The 20,676-nt window shown below is 36.6% G+C and overlaps 1 protein-coding gene across 4 annotated transcripts in view; it reads left to right on the top strand.

Annotated features, from left to right (window-relative positions):
• ATG7 (autophagy related 7) overlaps nt 1–18,319 on the top strand; it is an 87,244-nt gene extending 68,925 nt beyond the window's left edge. For all 4 annotated transcript variants that reach the window (XM_042823860.1, XM_042823863.1, XM_042823862.1 and 1 more), the window contains one exon: nt 17,989–18,319. In XM_042823860.1, the coding sequence (XP_042679794.1) occupies nt 17,989–18,021 (33 nt within the window). In that variant the 3' untranslated portion in view covers nt 18,022–18,319. The remainder of the gene's footprint in view (nt 1–17,988) is intronic.
• Nucleotides 18,320–20,676: the final 2,357 nt, after the last annotated feature.

Genomic DNA, 20,676 nt, shown 5'->3' with positions numbered 1-20,676 from the left:
TTCTTTACTTAAGGGGAAAACCTTGGTGAGTTCATGAACTTTTTCCAACAGTAGGATGAAGGCCTTGATGTGCCAAACTTATCAAAGACATTATTCTGTTATTGAAGATGAGAAAGAATAATGTGAGTGGTGTTTTAGTACTAAGTCCTTACAAGCTTTTCATTCAGATGTTTGCATTAACAAGAGTATTGTATAATGAAATCTGTAGAACATGTTGCAGCATTGTATTACCTCTGCCAAGGAACATCAGTGTGCATTTCAGCTGAAGAGACGTGCTGAATACTGAAACGAGTCTGAAAATAAATATTTTGATTGGCCACATCTTTAAAATGTTTTAATTGATTTTATTAAGACTGGCATTCTTCCAAAGCTGCTGCACAAATACATTTGGATCTGATCCTTCGTCGTTTAAATAAATGCCAAAATTCCCACTGACTTCAAAGAGAGCAAAATTAAGATCTTAGTCACTGGAAGACACGTTCTGATTTTATCTCTTGAACAGAAGAGTCATACATCATAGTTTTTTTTTGAAAGATGGAAAGAAGTATCTGAGAGGCAGTGGCGACTGAGTGAGTTGTCTTCATTTGAATTAACACTTTCAGTGTTTATTTGTTTACTCTGTGAAGACAGCCTAATGTTAAAGATGGTGACTCTTATTAGACATAATGTTTAGCCATCAGATACCAGAAGTTTACTCATAACAAGCCAAGTTCCGTAGGTGTTTCAACTGTCCAAATTATCTATTGACCAAGCTTTAAAAGTTGTCGCAGTGATGCTCTCTTAGGTTTGTTACCTGGATCCATCCGTTAGCTGTGGCTGCTAAGGAATAAGCTCAGAAATGTTGGTTGAGAATTTTATGAGACTTACTAACATTGTTGGAAAAGCAAGTTTCTCCTCTGTTTCACTGTCATCATTTTCCCACTTCTTAAAAAATCTCTTTTCCTTCAAAGGTGGGTCAGTTTCCTAAGTCATTTCATCGTGCAGATTCATAAAAGATTGTATGAGCCATACCTGAAAGTGTGATAATCTGCAGCAGTAGGCAAGAGTGAGCAAGCAGAAAGCTTGTTAGGCTGATTTCTCTGCCAGAGCTTACTGCTGGAGTCTTAATTGGTTGAATTTATCAGATGATTGGAGAGAATTAAAGTGGTCAGGACTAAGTGTGGAATGTGAGCTCAGAGATGGTTTGACTTTTATGGAACAAGATGTGTGATTTTATGAAAGCTGTTTTGTTGTTGGTAGCTGGATATCAACAAAAATAATTTTGTTGTGCTTTTCACTGGAATATTGGCTCCAGAAAATTGTTTTCTGGAACTTTCTAATAGAAAAAAAAAAACTACCTGGTCAAGTATAGCTCTTTGTTATCTTCCTCCTTCTGAATTCTGTGTCTATCCCTTGCCATGTCTCACTTTCTCTGTATCCATGATGGCAGCTATATCCTCTCAGAATTTTTAGTTTAAACACAGTTCTCCTGCTCTATCCCAAGCCATGCATCAGTTGGGTTTTTTGTTCATTTGCTTTCAGTTCCACTGGTTTATAATATAATTATTTTTCTCCCTTTGTATCACTTATTCACAAGTCAGCTAATATACGGTAAGAAATAGTTAAGAATTTTGGTTTGAAGAGGAAATTGCAGGTAGTTGTCATTTTATTGCTTGATACTTGCCTCAAAATATTTTGAATGTGGAGATGCATTTGTAAATAAGCCAGAATATCCTGCTTGCAGGAAGACAGTAACTGATAGGAGCACTGATGAGAGTGAAGATGAGAGTAAGGCGCGCTGATCCCTTCCATAGGCAATGCAGAGGCCTTCATTTCAAGTAGCAATGTTGTGGTTAGTTTGAACTTGTCTTAGGGAGTCATGGCGTGGTAACAGGAGTCCTGCAGTGCTACTGTAACACAGTTACTTAATGGCAACGTGTTCTGAAGAAAAACAGTTACAAGCAAAGCCAGTTTTGATTTTTTGACTCTGGTGACAGTTGGTGTGTAGTTATTTAATGGCTAGATACAGTGCAGAAGAGGGGAGCGGGAGCAGTGTGTTTTTGAAGACAGTCCAATATTTGCAATAACGTGTAACTCGAAACAGTCTGAAGTTTAAGGTTATGAGGTACTAATGAATGCTGCACTAGAAGTTGGCTACTGTGTTTCAGCTAACAGATGGTAACCTCGCACTGTGACAAGCAATAGTCAGGGTGTAAGAACGTTTCTGCATTTTTTTCATCATTAATTTTTACAGAAACCTTGGCACAGTTACTATTTGCATAAGGGAAGATAGCTCCAGGTAACTTGTTCTTGTTACAAGATGCTTAGGAAAAGGCCCTCATGCTAGATAGCACAGGTAAGGCATATGAAAAACTCCATAGTAGACATTTTTGTTTCCAAGTCGGGGTATACAGATGTGTACGGGTAGAAGAATGTTCTTAGTTCAAAACCAGACTGCAGGTAAGAATTTCTGTTGATGACAGGCTTCTTGCTAGTTACACAGAAAAAGTTTTTCTCTTTGAGCCAGAGTAGGGAATTTCATTCAGCTGTGAAGACAGCTGATTTGCCTTGGGGAAAAATGTGTGAAGCAACAGATGTCCAAAAAAGGAGAAGCACTAGGGAATGGACTAATAGAAACAACCAAATAGGAGTTTATAAATGAAGCATGTGAAAGCTTACTGTACATAAAGTTAAATCAAATTTAAGATTACTACATGCCATGCAGTACCTTTAAAGGACTCATCAAACTAACACTGTTTTGTATTCACAGTACTGAGTCAAGCTTTATACGACTGCAGAAAGTCTTTGTCATTTTCAGTAAGAGTATGTACATCATGTACATGTAAAGTTTAAATTCTTGTATTGAATGTTGCCTGGATACTTCTTTAGGATATTTTCACTGTGATCCTTAGAACATGCTGAGTTCATTAAAAAAAATTAACAGCAGGAGTTCAAACGTGAAAATTCAGACTGCAGTGTTAACTCACTTTGTGCTTTGCAAATTCCCCAAACGTGCTCTCTATAGATCTAATAATGTTTCCAATTATAAATATTTCTTTAAAGCTAATGGGAATAGTTCTGCAAGGTTTTAAGTAAATTACTGTTTGGGCTTTCTGCTCTAGCTTTTTGTGAATATTTACATGTGCATCTTGGCAATTGTTTAGAACATTACGTTTGAGAAAACTTATTTGTGTGCAGTAAAGGTATGAGACGTACTCTGGTAAGCACTACAGCCTATTGGAATTAAATACAGTAATCTGTTCCAATTTCAGATTTGCATTATTTATATTGTGCTACTGAAGCTGAGTATTTGCTTGCTATAACTTTGCAGGAGAAAAAAAATCTCATTACCATATATATGTAGGTCAGCATAAAACATAGGATTTGGATTTTGTCTCAAGAAATTCTCTTCATTTCTTTGTGGTGCGCTTGTTTTGACTGTTTCTGAAGAAAGGAAATGCTGTGATTCAATAAGCATGATTGTATATCAGACATAGAATTGTTTCCAGTGATGTTTCTTCATCTTTACGTTGCAAGAACAATTTTAATGAATTTGATTTGTGATTACTGCCAGAGCAACCATTCTGAGTCTAATCACCATGCAGAAAGTAAAAATATAGTAGGATAAGTACAAGCTTCCACAGGAGAGAAAAATTATGTTCCTGCTTGCCTAGTGTTCACTCCAGAACCTTTCCCCTTGCCCCTCCATTTCTGATTCCTCCCCCCACTCCTATAGCCATAAGCACTTCATAGTGTTGACACTGGCAATCGAACTGTCTTATTTTGAGTATGAAAGAACTACTTTTATCATTTCTAATATGCAGCCTAGGGCCAAAACAGACAAAGCAATTTAAAAGGACTGGGTTCAGAAAGAGGGTGGAATTCCCATTTTACAGCCCTTGGGAATATGAGTTCAGTAACGAATTCTGAAGCAGTTATTTATCGTAATGACAACCGCTGATGTGTCCGTTCTTGGTCAGCTGAGTTGCACACTGTTTGATGGCACCTCGCTCTTTGCCATCCTTTTGTTAAAAAAAAAATGAAACTGGTTGAACAATACAGGAGCTACCTGTGCTGCGTGATCAATTTTTTTAAACTTCTAAAATCATTTTATTGTGTATTAATTGAAGAACTTAGACTAAAAGACACTTCCAAAGAATAACCTAATTCTTGAGGCAAATGCAATGTCAATACTGAGGCCTGCTTGTTATCAGGGAGCATCCCTGTTTGGCACTTTTTCTGTCCAGGATGATGTACTTTATGAAGTTCCTTGTGGTGCTTTCCCTTCAGACTGTGTCCTTTTTCTCCAGTCTTCTACCTGTGTCTTATATTGAGGAGTTTTATATTCTAATAGCTCTTTGTTCTTTATTATTGTCAGTCCCTGTGTGCTTTTTGATGTGCACCCAGCCGTGCATCTTGTGACCTAATTTTCTGTTTGTTTTAAAAAACATTTCACTTTCTATCATTCCCCCTTTTGATCTGTCATCACCACTGCTATCAGCTGACACTTGTCTTTTACTGCAAAAGGCTCCCTGTCTGTAGTGGTATTAAAGCCCTAGATAATACCTTTTTAATCTCTGTTTCTATGAAGCACTTCTGATAATCTCCTAAAGCCAAGGAATGTAACTATATCACTGCTGCTACTTTGTCCTGCTCATCTGATATTCTCTGAGTCTTAGTTCATGAGCATGAAGAAATGCAGTAGTTATCTAATTCCCCATTGACTCACCATGTAATTTTCCAGAAGTTTTTATTGTTCTTCTAAACTCTGCTCATGAACTTTAATAGCTGGAATAACTAGGAACTTGTTTTGGTGTATGGATGATTTGTTGTTTCTCTTGTTAACAGCACTGCCATCAATATTTTTTTTTTTTAAAGTTTCCTCTAAGACAAGTAATGTGATGTGTCTACCCAGCTTTGTACTGTCATTCATAGATTTCTCAGGCTGGACCAGGCTCTGAGGAACCTGATGGAGCTGTAAGTGTCCCTTTTCATTGCAGGGGAGTTGAACTAGATGGCCTTTAAGGGTCTCTTCCAGCTCCAACGATTCTGATTCTGTACAAAAAAAACATTTCCTTACAATGTTTCCTTATGGTTCCAAACTGGCCCTTTTCAGTTCACCAGGGGATCAATATGCCACTTAGCTCTGTGAGATGGAGAGATCTGAGTGCAGTGAGATTTGTGTAGTAACTTTTGTAGAGATTGACCATGTTGCATACATCATTGTGAAACTGCTCTCCGCAGAGCTGGCACTTCACATATCATTTCGTGATCAGTTCCTCAGTTTCATCTTAAGACTCCTTTCCTTCCACTATTGAAACAGAGGTAGAAGAGGAAAGTTAAAAATTGAGGTAGCACTACCAGAGCAGAGGAACATTTGTTTGTTTGCAAAGCACAGAGCTACACTTGTTCCTTACACAGCTGATTTATGTAAGATTCACCTCAGTGTTGTTTTCAGAATATCGATTTGTGTCTTGCACCTCACTGTTTAGATGAACAGCTTTCAGCTGTTTTGGGACATGGATAAAAAACTTGATAGAATATCTCAGAATTAATCCTGTGCTACTTACCCCCACCCTTCTTTAGGCAGAGAAGCCAATTTGAATTCATCTACCAGTTTGTCACTGCTGTTTGTCATGCTGTGCTTCACTGTGTATTTTAAATATATTATTGCTGTTCTCAGTGTGCACCGAAACTTTGACTTCGTTTTGAAACTTCACCAAGGCATACTTAGATTCTTACAAAATCCCTCACAGACATCAGTGTGTGTTGGCACCGCATGTCTATTAGGACTCGGAGATTCTTTGATTGCTGATTCATGAGCTTCTATTAAAAGATCACTTGTCGTTTAGCCAGGTGTATGGCCAGCGTGTGGAATGGCGTCCGTATGTGTGGTGTTCTTGCTGGCTTAAAAACAAGCTGCAAGAACTGATTGACCTATGTGGAAACAGACTGCACAGATGTGTTGTAATATCCTTCCCACTTCAGCAGACATGACTAAACAGACTTTGTCTGCCCTGAACAATTAAGATGTTTGCCAGTGTGAGCAGGGCCCCATGCAAGTTCCAGCTTGTTTCTGACTGGTAGAGAGTTTTTCAATTTGTGCAGAAATATTTCAGCTCTTTGTGCTCTCTCCATTTTACGGTTTACTCAGTAACTTTTAACTTATGCAAGAACCACCTTAGGCTTTGCATAAATAAAAATACTTCCTCTCTTCTGACTTTTCTAGTTTTCCTCATTCCCTAGAAGCAGTATTTACATGGCCATAAAAGCAAACCTTGCTTTATATGAAAACCAAGTAAGAAAACCCAGTGATGTTTATTCATGACAACAGTTTTCCTGTCACTGTGTCTCAGGATGAATTTGAGAACCTCTGCTCAGAATTTTGCCTTATTATAGAGGCTCTTGAGTGTAAGAGTAGAGCTGTTGAGTGATATCCGCAGGATGCAAATGAAACAGCTGATGCTGTGTAACTGATTCCAGTAGGAACTCTTTGCTGTCAAATAAGGCAAGGAGCAGAAAAGTCACTTCTGTCAGGAGGGTACTAATGAAAGCTCTGAGGAGAATACATTAGGTTTATCACATTGAATAGTGTAGTCACTGTGGGTGTTGGTCCTGCAGTAAGTTATTACAGATGCATGGCTGGACCATCTGCCTCCACTGAAGGTGTGGCTTCCAGTGTGAGAAAATTGGGCTGTCCTCAGGGGGTTTGAAGATCAATTTATCTGCTGAGGTTGACTGGCGAACCAGTACAGAGCCTGTTCTCCAAGGCTGACCTGTTGCCTTTAGGATAGCTACTTCTGCATGTTCTCGTATCTGTCTGGTACACTGAAAAATTTTAGGACAAATTTGAAATGCTGAACACTTTTTGAAGAAACAGCCTTAGAGTATGAAACATACTTATCCAAACCTGGGATTTGATTGTGGATGTTGTCTTTTTTTTTAATCCATTGGTATTATCAGTTAATACTAGAGAAGCATTTTTTGTTCTTGAGGTTTGATTTAGCTGTATTACTGCATAGATAAATACAAAAGTTTCTATGAGCAGCTATTTCCCTTACATCACCAAAATCACCCAGAGCAACAATACTTGAATATCAGACTGCCAAGAAATGACTACATCAGACTACAGGAGTTAATCATTTTGCCTTTGGAAAGCCTTTGAACTAGAAAAAAAAGTTGTATGACTTTCAAAAGAATAATTGCAAAGCATGTATTTGTTAATAAATATAGGTCATTTGTTCTATATTAAAAAGATTAGACTGTATTTGGCTAAAATTTTGCTACCTAGAGTTTTCAGCTGAGAATAACTCCACCATGGTACATGCTGAACAGCAAATGGAAGAGAAATACAATCCCTTCCCCTCACCAGCACATAAGCCTTTAAAGTAAATAAGATGTAGTTAAGATGCTAAATGCACTAGAGGATTTAATTAATCGTGATGGATGTAACTTAGTCATCTGAGTAACATCACAATTGATACAACTTGAATTATAACACCTGACTACCAGTTACTCAGTATTCCTGAATGTGTTGAATTGGATTTTGAGGATTATAAATGAACAAGTTATAAATGTGTTATTGTACAATCTTGGTGGAGGATGTATTGCTTGTGGATAGATCAGTGTGGGAGAAAGTCCCGCAATAAAAAAGATGAGTGGACAACTGATGCACTCCTTAATGGCAGAATGATATGTAGTCTGTAATTTAAAATAGGAGGTGGCAGAAATAACATACAGTCAGCATACATACAATCAACAACAAGGCATTTGTGGTGGGAGAATATAGTGCAAGCATAGAGCTAGAGAAGTTAAAAATACGTATATTTGTAGTTGGAATAAGTGATCTAAATGAAAATCTGTGCTTTGAATTGGATGGAAGCAATCAGCATAGAGCTACAGAACAGTGAGATTTAAAGCATAAGATGTTGTGGACTTTGCCAAGGATCTCTGGACGTGCAGGACAATGTTGAAAATGTTTTAAAGTCATCAGGATGTGTATCTCAAAGAAAGACAGAATTTTATTTAACGCCCAGGATGGCTAAAATTACTGAGAGGAAAGAAGAAGAGAGGATTTCAAAGCAGGATTGGCTTGTGCTTAATTAATACTTTCTCACTTACAGTTAGGAAAAAAAATGTTATTTCTTTTGAAACTCCTTTGCTCCAGTGTTGTTACTTTTGTAGCATCTTAGATCCACAATCTGTATACAATATGATTTAGATTCTGACTCAGCTCTTTAGAAAATATCTCTTAATACTAATAGTAAAAAAATAAAATAAGGAGTGAAAACATCTATCTGTGCCATGAAATATACATGTTTTTTTAAAAAGCAGGAAATCAAAACCTCAGTTCTGAGTTGCAACAGATGTTTTTCAGTATGAGGAGAAAGAACTTTCAATAGAATTTTCATTTATTCATTTATCATACTGGAATAGAAATGGTAGAATTACATTACAACTTTAAAGTAAAAAATGATAGAGTAGCAAGCATTTGAAAGTTATGTCCAAGGGATGTGGTCAGCTTTGTAGAAAACACAGAATTGTATCACTTTTCTGAGCTTCCAGTCAGGATGTGTTGGAAGAACACCACTCCTGGAAAACCCATGCCTTTTCTTGGATGTTTTTACTGTTGTGATTTTTTTGTTTTTGATTTTTAGTTGTCTTTGCTTTAAACAAAAGATGAATACAGCGCTGATTTTTTTTTAAAGCATACTCTGAAAATATTATTAAATGTTTTGTGTGCATCAGAATGCTTAAGAATGGAGCTGAAGGCCAGGAAGACCTTTTTAGTGGGCACAGCATTAATTACACCAATTTACACAAAACAAAATCCATATCTTGGAACCAAGGTAATATATTGCCAAAATAAAAACATTATGAAAATATTTCTTGTAAGGTGTTTATTTTGGATAAAGTCATTTGCTGAGAACCACAATGTAGTTAGTTAAGACAAGCTTAGGTTTCTCAAATTTGGATCTAAACATTTGAATTAACATTCTGAGTGTGCTCCTCAGAATTTTTTTTCAATTTTGAAGGAGGGAGATACAGCTCAATGTTCTTCTAATTCGTAAGAGTAGCTTTTGTCTTTTGGTGTGTGTCATCTTTGGAGCATGAGGAGCAGCTGAGGGAACTGGGATTGTTTAGTCTGGAAAAGAGGAGACTCAGGGGAGTCATTATTGCAACTCTGCAACTCCCTGAAAGGAGGTTGAGGTGAGGTGGGGGTTGGTCTCCTCTTCCAGGTAACTCATGATAGGATGAGAAGTACTCATCATAAGCTGAGCCAGGGGAGGTTCCGAGTGGATTTTAGGAAGTATTTCTTCTCCTTAAGAGAGGACAGGCATCAAAATTGGCTGCCCTGAGAAGTGGTGGAGTCACTATCCCTGGCGTTCAAGAAACACAAACATATGGCATTGAAGGACATGGTTTGTGGGCATGGTAGTGATGGTTGGACTAGATGATCTTAGAGATCTTTAGAGATTCTGTGATTCTGTTTTACACCTGTGCAATAGCTGTAATCATCTATTCCTTTTAGTTTCTGCTTATTACATTCTGTAAGGAATTAAAGAGCTTTATAAACTGAGTACAGTACAAGGAACATTCACTATTGGAAGATCTTTTTCCTTTGAACATAACATGATCTTCACAGAATCACAGAATCACATCTTAAATGTTTATAAATGAGTATGACCATGGTTTTGAGTATATCTGAAAAGAAAGCACATCATCAAACTGCTGCTTGAGCCTGGTCTCTTTGACACAAAAGGAAAAGCATGATCTGCTTTCAGCTGCAATTTGCTGTTCTGGGGATGTCTCAGCTGAATTCTGTTGTAGCCAAACATCATCCCTTGGCAGCTAGCTGGAAATCACAGCATGAAAGTATCTTCCCTGCCATATTTAAAATTTTTTGTGTTCAAATTTAAAAGGCTTAACTGCTCAAAGTTATGCAGACCAACATCTTAAGTATATTCCAGTTTTTTCCTTCGGAGGAGGTAGTGTTGAAATGAAAAAAAAAAATTAAGAAAATATTAATTTAGTGCCATGGAGAAGTAAAGTACACTTCTGCAGGGCAGGTGACCTGTTGTGTGCTTTAAGATGAATATAGTAGAAAAATAAATTATAGTATATACATATAGTAGATGTATATATATACATAGTCGTCTGTTTTTGCTGATACATATATACATATAGTAGAAAAATACACAGTCTTGGTTTATATTCCTGTTTCGAAAATGTGCTAAATGTATTTTCTGCACTGAAATCAAACTTTTTAAAGCAGCTTCTTTCTCTTATCACTCACAGTTGGATTAACATGTTCTTTCTGTGGTCCCTGTTGATCCAATAAACTCAGTGTAATTGCATTTATATGGTAGGCAAAAAGATCAAAGTAGTCCCATATGGGGAAAAACGACCATTCTAAGCCAAAACAAGCTCTTTGGCTTGTAAGCAATTGGAAGCCTTTGCTATAGCACATCTGCAATGTACTCTGCATTGCAGAGTTCCATAACATGGCGTGCTGCATCATTTGAGTTACTGTGGTAATACGGAAATCTTACAAGTAATAATGCTTTGCTAAGCTTGATTAGACTAAGGGAACTTAAATAAAAAGAAAGAACTTAAATAAAAGGAAATAAATAAAAAGATTGTTTTGTACCGTATCGATTATATTGCAGGAGTTGAGTTTATTGCTCTTCTTTCTTAGAGCATTAGGTTCAAAACAGTGAATTCAATGGAATGAATTTGATTTTTTAATGGTGAAGAGTTTGCAGTACTTAGAGAAACAAATTGCTTGGCACGATCATGCCATATTTAAACAGCCCTGTGTCATCGTGTTGAAATCAGATTCACCTCCAGCTGGGAGCAGTTTCAAGCATTGCTTTCTCACTGCATTGTGGAAATGAAAAAAAGCCGACAGGAGAGCAGGTGGGTTCCACTTTGTTATAGAAGATGTAGCAGGACATCCATAGAAAAGGAAAATCAGGGAAGTAGGTAAGGAGATTTGATAGCCTGGATAAATACGAGTGTTCCTAGATTTATTAGCACAAACAGGTGTTGGAATGATATGGTCTGAAAATTGAAAACACTTTGAAAAGATTTATAGAGTCCCAAGTCATGCAAAATTCTTGTTGATTCCATTCCATATTAATGGTAGTGGTTATCATAAAATAATTCGGATGCTTGTACCCATTTTCATCTGAGCCTAGGCTGGATTTGTGATTTCAGAACTGTTTCTTGTGTCTCTAACTAGGTTTTTAAGTGAACTTCAGACTACTTACATTATATAGAAAACTGTGTAATGCATAGACATTGCAAATACTGTAAGAGTGAGTCAGCGTGCTTAGTAGTCTGTTTTTGCTGATGCACCTTGCATCTCCTCGTGTTAATTTCCCGTCCACATGAAACAATAGAATTCTAGTAGAATTAAACCGTAAACCTTTTTTGCCTGTTGTATCTCTGGAACATCTCACATTCACTATGTGAATATTTTAATGGTTGTGCTTTTATATCGATGTTTGCTATTTCCTATTTAATATTTATTTCATGTTATTTGATAAATATAACAGGAAAAGTGATGGGTAAGATTGTAATAATTGTAGAGGAAAACTGGCATGTGAGATTCTGATGCTTCAGTAAATTTAAAAATTGCATTGCAAGAAATAAAAGTCTGATTGTTTCTGTAGAACATTGCATTGTAGAACCACAAACCATCTTCTCCCATTCACTTAGTTTCAGACATTGTTTTGGTTACTGAGTATTGAAAACCATTCCTTCGGCATAAGAGGAGCCACAACAGAGAGAAATGGATTTATTCAGGTCTGAGAATGCTAAGAGGAGAATATTTAGGGGTTTTTGTGTTGTTTTTTTTCTCAGCTACCTTGTGGGAATGTACCGAGAAGACAGAGGTGCAGAATGAAAGTATGAGAGGCAGCAGGCACAGACTGCAACATCACATATCGCAGTTAGATAGAAAGAGGAAGAAAATTCAGCGTGTTAATCTTAGCTGGCCCAGGTCCTGAGCCCCATCTAGTTGGTCATGCTCTGAGGGGAGGATCGGAAAAAATGATCTCCACAAGTATCCTCCAGTCTGTATTTCTGTGACCCTGTATTGCAAGGCTGAGTGTACTTTAAGATTCATGTTTTATGATCTCTTTGTTGTGGTCTGAATTGTTTACCTCTGAGGGTCACTTGAATAGTGTCATAAAACTGCTGCTCTTTTTTTAATCAGTAACTGTGAAATCTTTGATTTTGTGTGACCTGCAAGCTCATTTACACATCTTAGATATCAGTTACACACTGCTTGTGAATTTGAAAGATTGAGTGGAACATGACAAGCTATTGATTTACAGCAAAACAAAGTCTGTGTAGTTGGAATAGAATACAGTCAGATGAGGATGGTAGTAATTATTCTGACATCCATTTATGCATATGATCAAGCTACAAATTCATGAAAGTTTAAAGTGAATTTGCTTTTGCGCATTGTGAATTTTTGGCAGGATTTAGAAATTAAATGAGTATAAACTTACACATCTTTTTACACTTACAAATAGAACGTTTAGGCTCATCAAAAGAGCCAAGAAGATGATAAAAGAATTTGAATGCATACTTTTATGTACACTAGTGTTTTTAACTTCAGTTCTGTCTAAGGATTTATATCAGAGCTAATAACTGCTGTGAAAATATTTAAATTAACTGTGGCTTCATTGAAACTCTTGTTGTGTTTGGATAATTGTTTTTTGGTGGTAGTAAAATGAAGTTTCAAATTCCACACCAAAATACGCTGATGGAAATCATCACATCTTCTTTAAGAGGGGGTCGTTTGCTTTTGCACTGCTTTGTTCTTGGACTTTAAGAGCCTGAGGAAAAGAGTTCATTGTAGAAAATATCCTCAGAGGTAGACATCATTCCAACAGCTCAGGTGCTGCGCCCTGAAAAATGGCCTTTGCAACTCCAAAGCACTTGAAGAGGTTACCCTACTTTGGAGGAGGAAAGAAATTGGCTTTGTATTTGCTTGCTTTCTGCTTTGTTTCTTCCTGGAACAAAGAGAAACAATGGAAGGAAATGTGTCAAAGGCATTTTAACAGCAAAAAAACCTTCGTATACTTTTTTTTTTTATTAAATTGGATGGTTATAGAATCTTCTAGTCATGTGGAAAGCAAATGAGCAGCTTTCATGAATGTTTTCATAAAAGAATCTGATAACATACCTTAGAAAACTGTAAAAATAAAAAAATACTAATTACTGTTGAATGCTGTGTTCTGTGTACCTGTTTGAAGCATAGTTAGAAGACCCGAAGACATTTTTCAACTCAGAAGTTTACACTGTAAACAAATTTTCTGTAGTTGTTTTCTTGCCTTTTTTTTTTTTTTCTACTTCAGTATTTTTGAAAGTATTTAAAATCTTCAGATGCCAGTTCTGCAGGAAATAGTCTAGTATCAAGTGTGTAGGCTGACTAAGATCACATGCTAAGGAGCTTGCTGACATTGCCTTTTAACAAACTTTTGCAGTAAGTGTAAGAAGTTTGGTCGATGTGTAAAGCCTGCCATGGGAGAGGATGTTTTGAGAAAAAGTGTGATCCCTCTGTCCCTAGGTCTTAGGTCACTTAGTGCTCACTCTAAATGATACAAAAATGGAATAAACAATAAAAGGATAAAAAGTCAAATGCTGGATACTTGTATCTTGATAGAACAGAGGGCATGAGAGAAAATCAGTCCTGAAAGGTGATCACAGGGCTCGTTAACATACCACAGTTGCCAGGATGGAAATCAATGGGCTAACGTTTGCAGTTCATATGAAAAGTGAGGCCACACATGCAAAAGAAACACAGAGAATAATTACTGGTGCTGGTTGTCATCAAAATGAGGATGCCTTGTGACCTTGACCTAGATTTTAAGCTGTGGCTATTGGCTGGAAATGCAGAATTTTGCAATGTCTACAAAGGGAAAACTCGTGTCAGACACCACCAAGGACAAAAGCATGAAGTAGGTGTAGTTGAATATTATTGCAAGGTATGAAATCATTTGAACAGGAAAGACTGTGAAGTTTCTGGCTAAGACAGAAAAAAAGAAAAGTTGTGTTGATAGCATGAGTGCCAGAAATTAGTCATCAGTGTGGACTAAGCAGGGTATGTGCATTGTATACAGGAATCTAAAAAAATTATCTTCTGTATTTGGGATATCTCACCTTGTTGAATGGAGTGTAATGAATGTCTATGGCTTAAACTGTAAGGTAAAACTGGTTTTGGCTAGTTCTGTTATAGCAAGTAAGCAACCACTTCTGAAAAAAAATAAAAAAAATAAAAAAAAATAATAAAAAAAAAAACCTAGCTGTATCCTGCAGAAATAGGAAACTGTTGAAGCACGACATGTAAGTGTGGATTGGATGAACTGTTCTTGTGGGGGAACCACTGCCAGTACTGCGAAGCAAGCTGTTTCTAGTGGGAGCAGCAGGGAAAGCTTACTGAGGTGCGTTACCTTCATTTCTTAGATAGCACACTCTACATAATTTTCTTTGCTATGCAAGCTCTGTCATGCAGCTGAGTATGAGTTCTGAGCAAAGCTAAACACTGTCACTGCTGTAGAATGCTGTCTCTGTGTTGATTGTGCATTTATGTTTTTTTCCCCTTGTGCAGAGGGGGGTGTTTGAAGAATTGTTTAATATGCGGAACGCTTGAAGTTTGTTTTCAGTTTCAGTAAGATGAAGGGTAGTGCTTACTGTGCATCAGGTATCTGAGATGAAAGGAGGGTGCTGAACTTTGTAATTAGCATCCCTCAGTCCATACTGAAAAGCTTGAAAAAGCTGCATGTTGGAACTGGAACATATAATGAATTTCAAGTTGCAGTTTTGTTTCTGTTGCACTCCTGAAAGATGCAACAGAAAGGATTCAGTATTCTTCCTGACCCAGGAAAAATATTGAAGGAGCCACACGAGGACTGTTGATGCAGCCTGCTGTGCTTAGATCCTTGAATTATACTGTAAAGGGTCACAAATACTTTGTAGAATTAGATTGTCAGAAGCTTGGATGTATAAAAGCATCTTTAACATTGTGCCTGTGAAAAAGCTCATGTTGTATAGACATAAAATAATTTGCTTTAAATTTAAACGTGTTTGAATATATTCTTTTATCATTTGTTTCACTTCCCTGAGTAAGGGTACATTTCTAAATCAAGATGCAAGATATGATAAGATGTAATTGATGTGGGAAGCTGCATGTTCTCATGTGATACCCAAGGGTGCTGTTTGTTACATGTCACATCTAATTTTCAGCCTCACCTCTGCTAGTAGAATTTTCCTTACTCTATACCGTATTTGGAGCATTTATGAAACAGTAAATACTGAGGTTTGCATAAAGGTATTCCAAGGTTTTCTAAGCAGTGTGTATTTGATGCACATGTGTGTAAATTCATCTTAGTTTGGTGTGGAAAGCAGTGTGTGTGGGTGGTGTGTTTGTTTGCTTTGTCTCTCTTAATGAGGTGGCCGTTTCTGTGCAATTGCTGCTGGATCATTGCTGGCAAGAAACTTAGAAATCCTCTTAGGATGCACTGGTATTCTTGCAGGTTTGTTTATAAGATAAATAGAAGTTACCTATTTGAGTTACTTATGTTAATTCTAGGATGCCAAGTCTTGTTTCCAAATGTGAATGCTAAGTTTGGAACCATGGCCATGGAGGTTAAATTTCAGGTACCAGCTGTTAGTGCTGCAGGAAGGAAATGCAAAACTCTTTCTCTGTTCCTAAGGATTACTGAAAATGCCATCTGGAACTGTGTAAAACCATTGGGAACTTGTGAACAGTTGAATTAATACACAGGGTTTTTTCCCCATTCTTCCTATGATGTAAGACAGTTATACTTGCCATTTTAAGAAAAGAGCTTCAGGAATTATTTTATCCTGAATAGGCATAGTTTGCATCTGACATTTAAGAACCTCTGCAGAGAAGTTCAGATATGAAAGCATGTGCTTGAAAAAAAACAGGTGCTTTGAGGTAGTCTGTCCAGGCTTTTTATTTATTTATTTAAGGGGTTGGAGGGAGGTTGACATTGACAGCTGGTTTATTATCTTCCTATTTTATGACTAATCCTGTCATCACGTGTAGCTGCATTTAGATTGACTAACCCAGGTGTGCTGCAGGATAGAAGAGAAGTGAAAGCAAAATCCAAATTCATGGCTTGAATTGGGGATCAGATTCTTGGCTCTACATTCATTTTAGACTTTATCTTCCACGACTTTCTGTATTTCATAATTTCTGTTCTGCAGAAATTTCACTGCTTTGAAGTAATAGCCAAAATTTGCATAGCCATGAAGCATGTACTCTAAACATCTTATGCAGAGGTGCATAAGAAGTAAATGTTTTTGTGTCGAAGGACTCTTAGGAAATATATGTATTTTAGATAGAAAATTATTTAATTTTTATTCTTTTCTTCTTACTTTCCTGCTATTATTACTAATGCTGTATTTCAGGGGTCTTAGTTTTTCAGTGTCCATGCCTAGCTTATTTTACTCAGATAGCAGAATACATTTCACAAGTAAGGCTGCTTCCACAGCCAGCAGCCTGGGTTACCTAGGAGGCAGTGTTGGCTGTGTGCTGGAGCTGAGGAGCTGTGCTTGAACTGTACATCTTCAAGTTGCTTGAGGCCCTCACAAGGGCCCTTAATATTAAGGACAAACAACAACAACAAACCTGCACTTCTTCCCCTTGGTTTCAACAAAGAGAGATGACTGTGTAGTTCGAGCTGCTCTTTGTGCCAGATGGATTGTTACAGTAATGCAAGCATTGCACATGACGTGTGTAGAGCCAAAAGGCTTTCTGAGCTTTACAGAAACTATGGAACAGCAAGACAGTTTCTGGATGGAGGTATTTTCATATCACAAAATTACTCATGTCACTGGCACCCTTACCAGCCTTTCTTCGTGAAAAACAAACAAACCAGCAAGTACTTGCCTTCTCACCCACACTGCTCAGATCAGAACTGATGATGGGAAAGCACAGAGCAGAGAAGCTGGCACTGCTCCCAGTGCATCTGCTTAGTAGATAAAGAAGACTTTTAGGGATCTCGGTCCGCTTTTCTTCACTTTTGCCTTTGATTCACCTCATGGCATTTATCGAAGTATTTATTGCCTTTCTTTGGGAGTGATTTTGGGGGTTAAAATCTATGGGATTTGTTCTCAAAAATTAGGCTCAACAAAGATGGACTATCAGTCTGAACTTTGAATTTCTTACTTATTGCCAGTTTGAATCATACCATAAACACTATTTAAAGATTTTGTTTTTCATATTTCTTTTCCACATCCTTGACCCTGACTGGTAAGCTGGACATTTGTGTTTGCCTTGGCAAGCTCCAAGCTGCTCATCTAGGGCAGGATGAAAACTCTATTTTCCTTTCGTAAACAAACTGTTCCTTCAGTATTTTCCATAAGGATTTACACCACCATTTTGCAACGCTTCTAGGAATTGAAAAAATCCTGCCATTCAGAGTTTTCATTTTATGGTTTGTAACACTGCAGAAAAATATTTGAGCAATTGCTTTCTGGGGTTGGATTTTAAGAGCTTTTTTCAGAACAATTTCAAATTCCAGAATCATTACATTTTGTCATAAGGACTTTTATTAAAATTATAGCTATTTTTCTATTAACTATTCAATGTTGCTGTGTTGAACTCTGAATTTTTTTAGAAGGATTTGAAAGATATTGAAGGAATATCTTCCTATTGGTGGCAGATTTTGCTGGCAAAGGAGAACTTTTCTGTTCAAGTGATTAGAACCAAGTAGTTCAGAGCCAGATCTAGCTCAAAGCTTTGTATGCATGTTCTTCCTGGCTACTACAAGCCTTTACTGAGTGGAAGGAGAGTATTTGCCACGAAGTAAACCTCCAAAAAATCATGAAAAGCCATGGTTCTAGTCAACAGTCCATAAATGTTATTTACTCTCTCTTTTAAACAGTAATACTAATTTTATAAAGGCATATTAAAAGTGTATTTGAACTCCACAAACTAAAATTACACTTCCTTTTTTGTTGCAGATCTGGGACATGAGTGATGATGAAACAGTCTGAAAATCAGCTGAATAAGGTGGAAGATGACCTACTTTGAACTGCATTGCTGCCTTTTATCTGTTATTCGACAAGTTAATGATTGCTTACCCATGACTATAATGAATATGAACAATTGTAAACCACATACTGACATGAATATCTTCACTGTGAAAGCAGTCTTTTCTGGATATAACTCTCCGTATTTTCATTTTTATTATGTAAATAACCAAAATAATGTGGTTATGTTTCAATCTTATTCCTTTCTTTTTTTTCCCCATTTTCTTAATAAGACATACATAAAATTTGCTGCTTAAGTAAACTTTGGTATCTCATTTGTTCCATTTTTTAATTTTGCTTCTCAGCAGACATGTCTAAGTAGCTTGTCTAAATGGTTTTTTCTTCCTCTTTCCAACACTTGTTCACCTTTAATTAGAGTTCATTATTAAGATTGAGAATATTCTCCTGTTGAGAAATAAACTGCATCTTTATTTATGGGAGAGCAGGAGTAGGTTAAAAACCTACACTTGCAGTGTATATCACATTGCTTTCTATTTCAAAGTAAATATTTGTAGTACAGTTGATTCCCTTTGTTATATTATGATTGTTCTTACCTGTGCCAAAAGAGAAATTATTCTCTGTGAAGATTTCATAATTTCATTCTATGGAAGAAATGTGGTTTGACTTATATTTACACAGGAAAGACCAAAATGGATCTGTATCATACTAAACGCTCTGCTGAAGTTCAATGTTCTGCTATGTAGTAAAAATTGCTTAGAGGATGAATCATTGATTCATTAAAAACTTGTAGTTAAATGTATTACTAAAATAAGAAGTTGATTTTCTAACTCTGCCATTCCTGGTTGCTGTTGTATACTACTTTACAGGTGTTAAACACTGATTCTGATTTTTATTTTGACTGGAGTTTAAGTATTTCAATTTCTGCAGCATCAGGAATGGCTTCAGATGTTATGGCTGAGACTGTGAGAATCTTTGATGGGTTCTCAAGGATTTGTAAAAATGGATTTGTAAAATATCAAAGTTACCTTACTACAGAACTGAAAGCAAATCTATTGTTTTTTATCCAAATAGGATTTGGAAGTGTAATTGAAATTCATTTTGAGGCTTTATATTGTGGAGACTATGGACTAACTTGCTCAGAAAAGAAGGCAGAATCACTTTTTGTGGCAGTCTTTATTTCTATTATACATTATGAAAATGAGTTGACCAACTAGTCAATCCAATTAATTTAGCTTGGTTTACTTCCTTTAACATAAGCTCTGAATATCCAGTGCAGATAATTTCAGTTTCTCTTTTAGGCCACATCAGAGTATGTTCTGTCAGATCAAATTCACCTTAAAAGAAAGGGTATCTGCACACTCCCATCATAAAAGAAGACTCACTGAAACATGCTGAGGTTAGCATTAGTTGTTAAGCTTTAATGGCCTGTTTAGCTAACTTCATTGTAGTATATATATCTGAATTAAATATATTTTTTTATAGGAAACTGATCTTTTGGTGGTCAGGTAATGATCAATAACATTGATAACACGTGATAAACATTTTTAAGTAGTTTATTAACATACAGAATTACCTATGAGCTGTATGATTTGCATTCTGTAGTTCTTTTGGCATTGTGTGTTGGTACTGGGTAGTTTAAAGGAAAAGACCTGCATTTTTATCTTTTGGAACTGCTGAGTGTAAAACTCTTCTGCAGTCTTTGATTATATGAAAACGTAAAACTAGACATCTTTCTAAAAATCTGATGAACAGTAATAGTTACTTTAAATATCTTAATTTTAATTACCTGTTAAAGTAACTTTCATTTTAAAGATGCAGTGTATCTATTTAATTGCAGCAGTATGCAAGATCTAAAGGTTGGAATTCAGGGTTAATATGGTGTTTCCTTACCTTCTAATTTCAGTAGCATACAGTTTTGAGGCTGAGCTGCTTGCTGTACATATGCTTCCCAGGTGTCCCTGATGTTCTGAAGCTCTTCAGTGTGTCAGAATAACTTCCGTTGTCTAACTTTAATGTTGTTTTCTTCCTCCTTGTGGAACAAAATGGTCCTTATTCTGCAATTTCTAGGCATTAATTGAGTAAGAAATCAGAAGAATACATAGAAATGAAGTGCTATTAACATTTCCATTACTGTTCAAATTCAAATACCATTATGAGATAAGCACATTTATTTACTGGCCTGTAGGTACTTAATGGAAGGCTTTTGGCACTACCCTTTCAACTGCAGATATTGGTGTTTAATGGAAGTTAAACTTCGACCTTTCTTCACTTGCTTTCAGTCTGGTGTTAAATCCTCTTTATCGGTGTTATAGCCCATCAATCTGGAATAAATTTCACTTAAGGCATGCCCTTTGTATTAGATGTAAATTGATAGTAAGATTTTACCCAGTATGTGGTTTGGCCAGTGTGAGAATCTGCTCCATGGAACATGGGATAGGTTTGATTCTGAAGCCTTCAGCATTGGGTTCTAAAAGGGAGAAAGGGCACAAGTGTGTAAATGACACTTAGACCCATGCAGAAAGATTCATGATGACCTAGATCATTTGGTATAGAAATTCACCAAGGAATGGAACCATAGGATTTTTATTACTAAAAAGCTGATTACTCCCAAGAAATAAAGGAGGATTCTGCTTCAGTAGAGATCAACAGCATGAAATG

The sequence above is a fragment of the Centrocercus urophasianus genome, unplaced genomic scaffold (genome assembly GCF_019232065.1).
Source record: "Centrocercus urophasianus isolate 14NV4802_14NV808 unplaced genomic scaffold, USGS_Curo_1.0 seq_22, whole genome shotgun sequence".
Lineage (NCBI taxonomy): Eukaryota > Metazoa > Chordata > Aves > Galliformes > Phasianidae > Centrocercus > Centrocercus urophasianus.
Note: the sequence above shows the minus strand (reverse complement) of the source record. Positions and strands in the feature narration are given on the sequence as shown.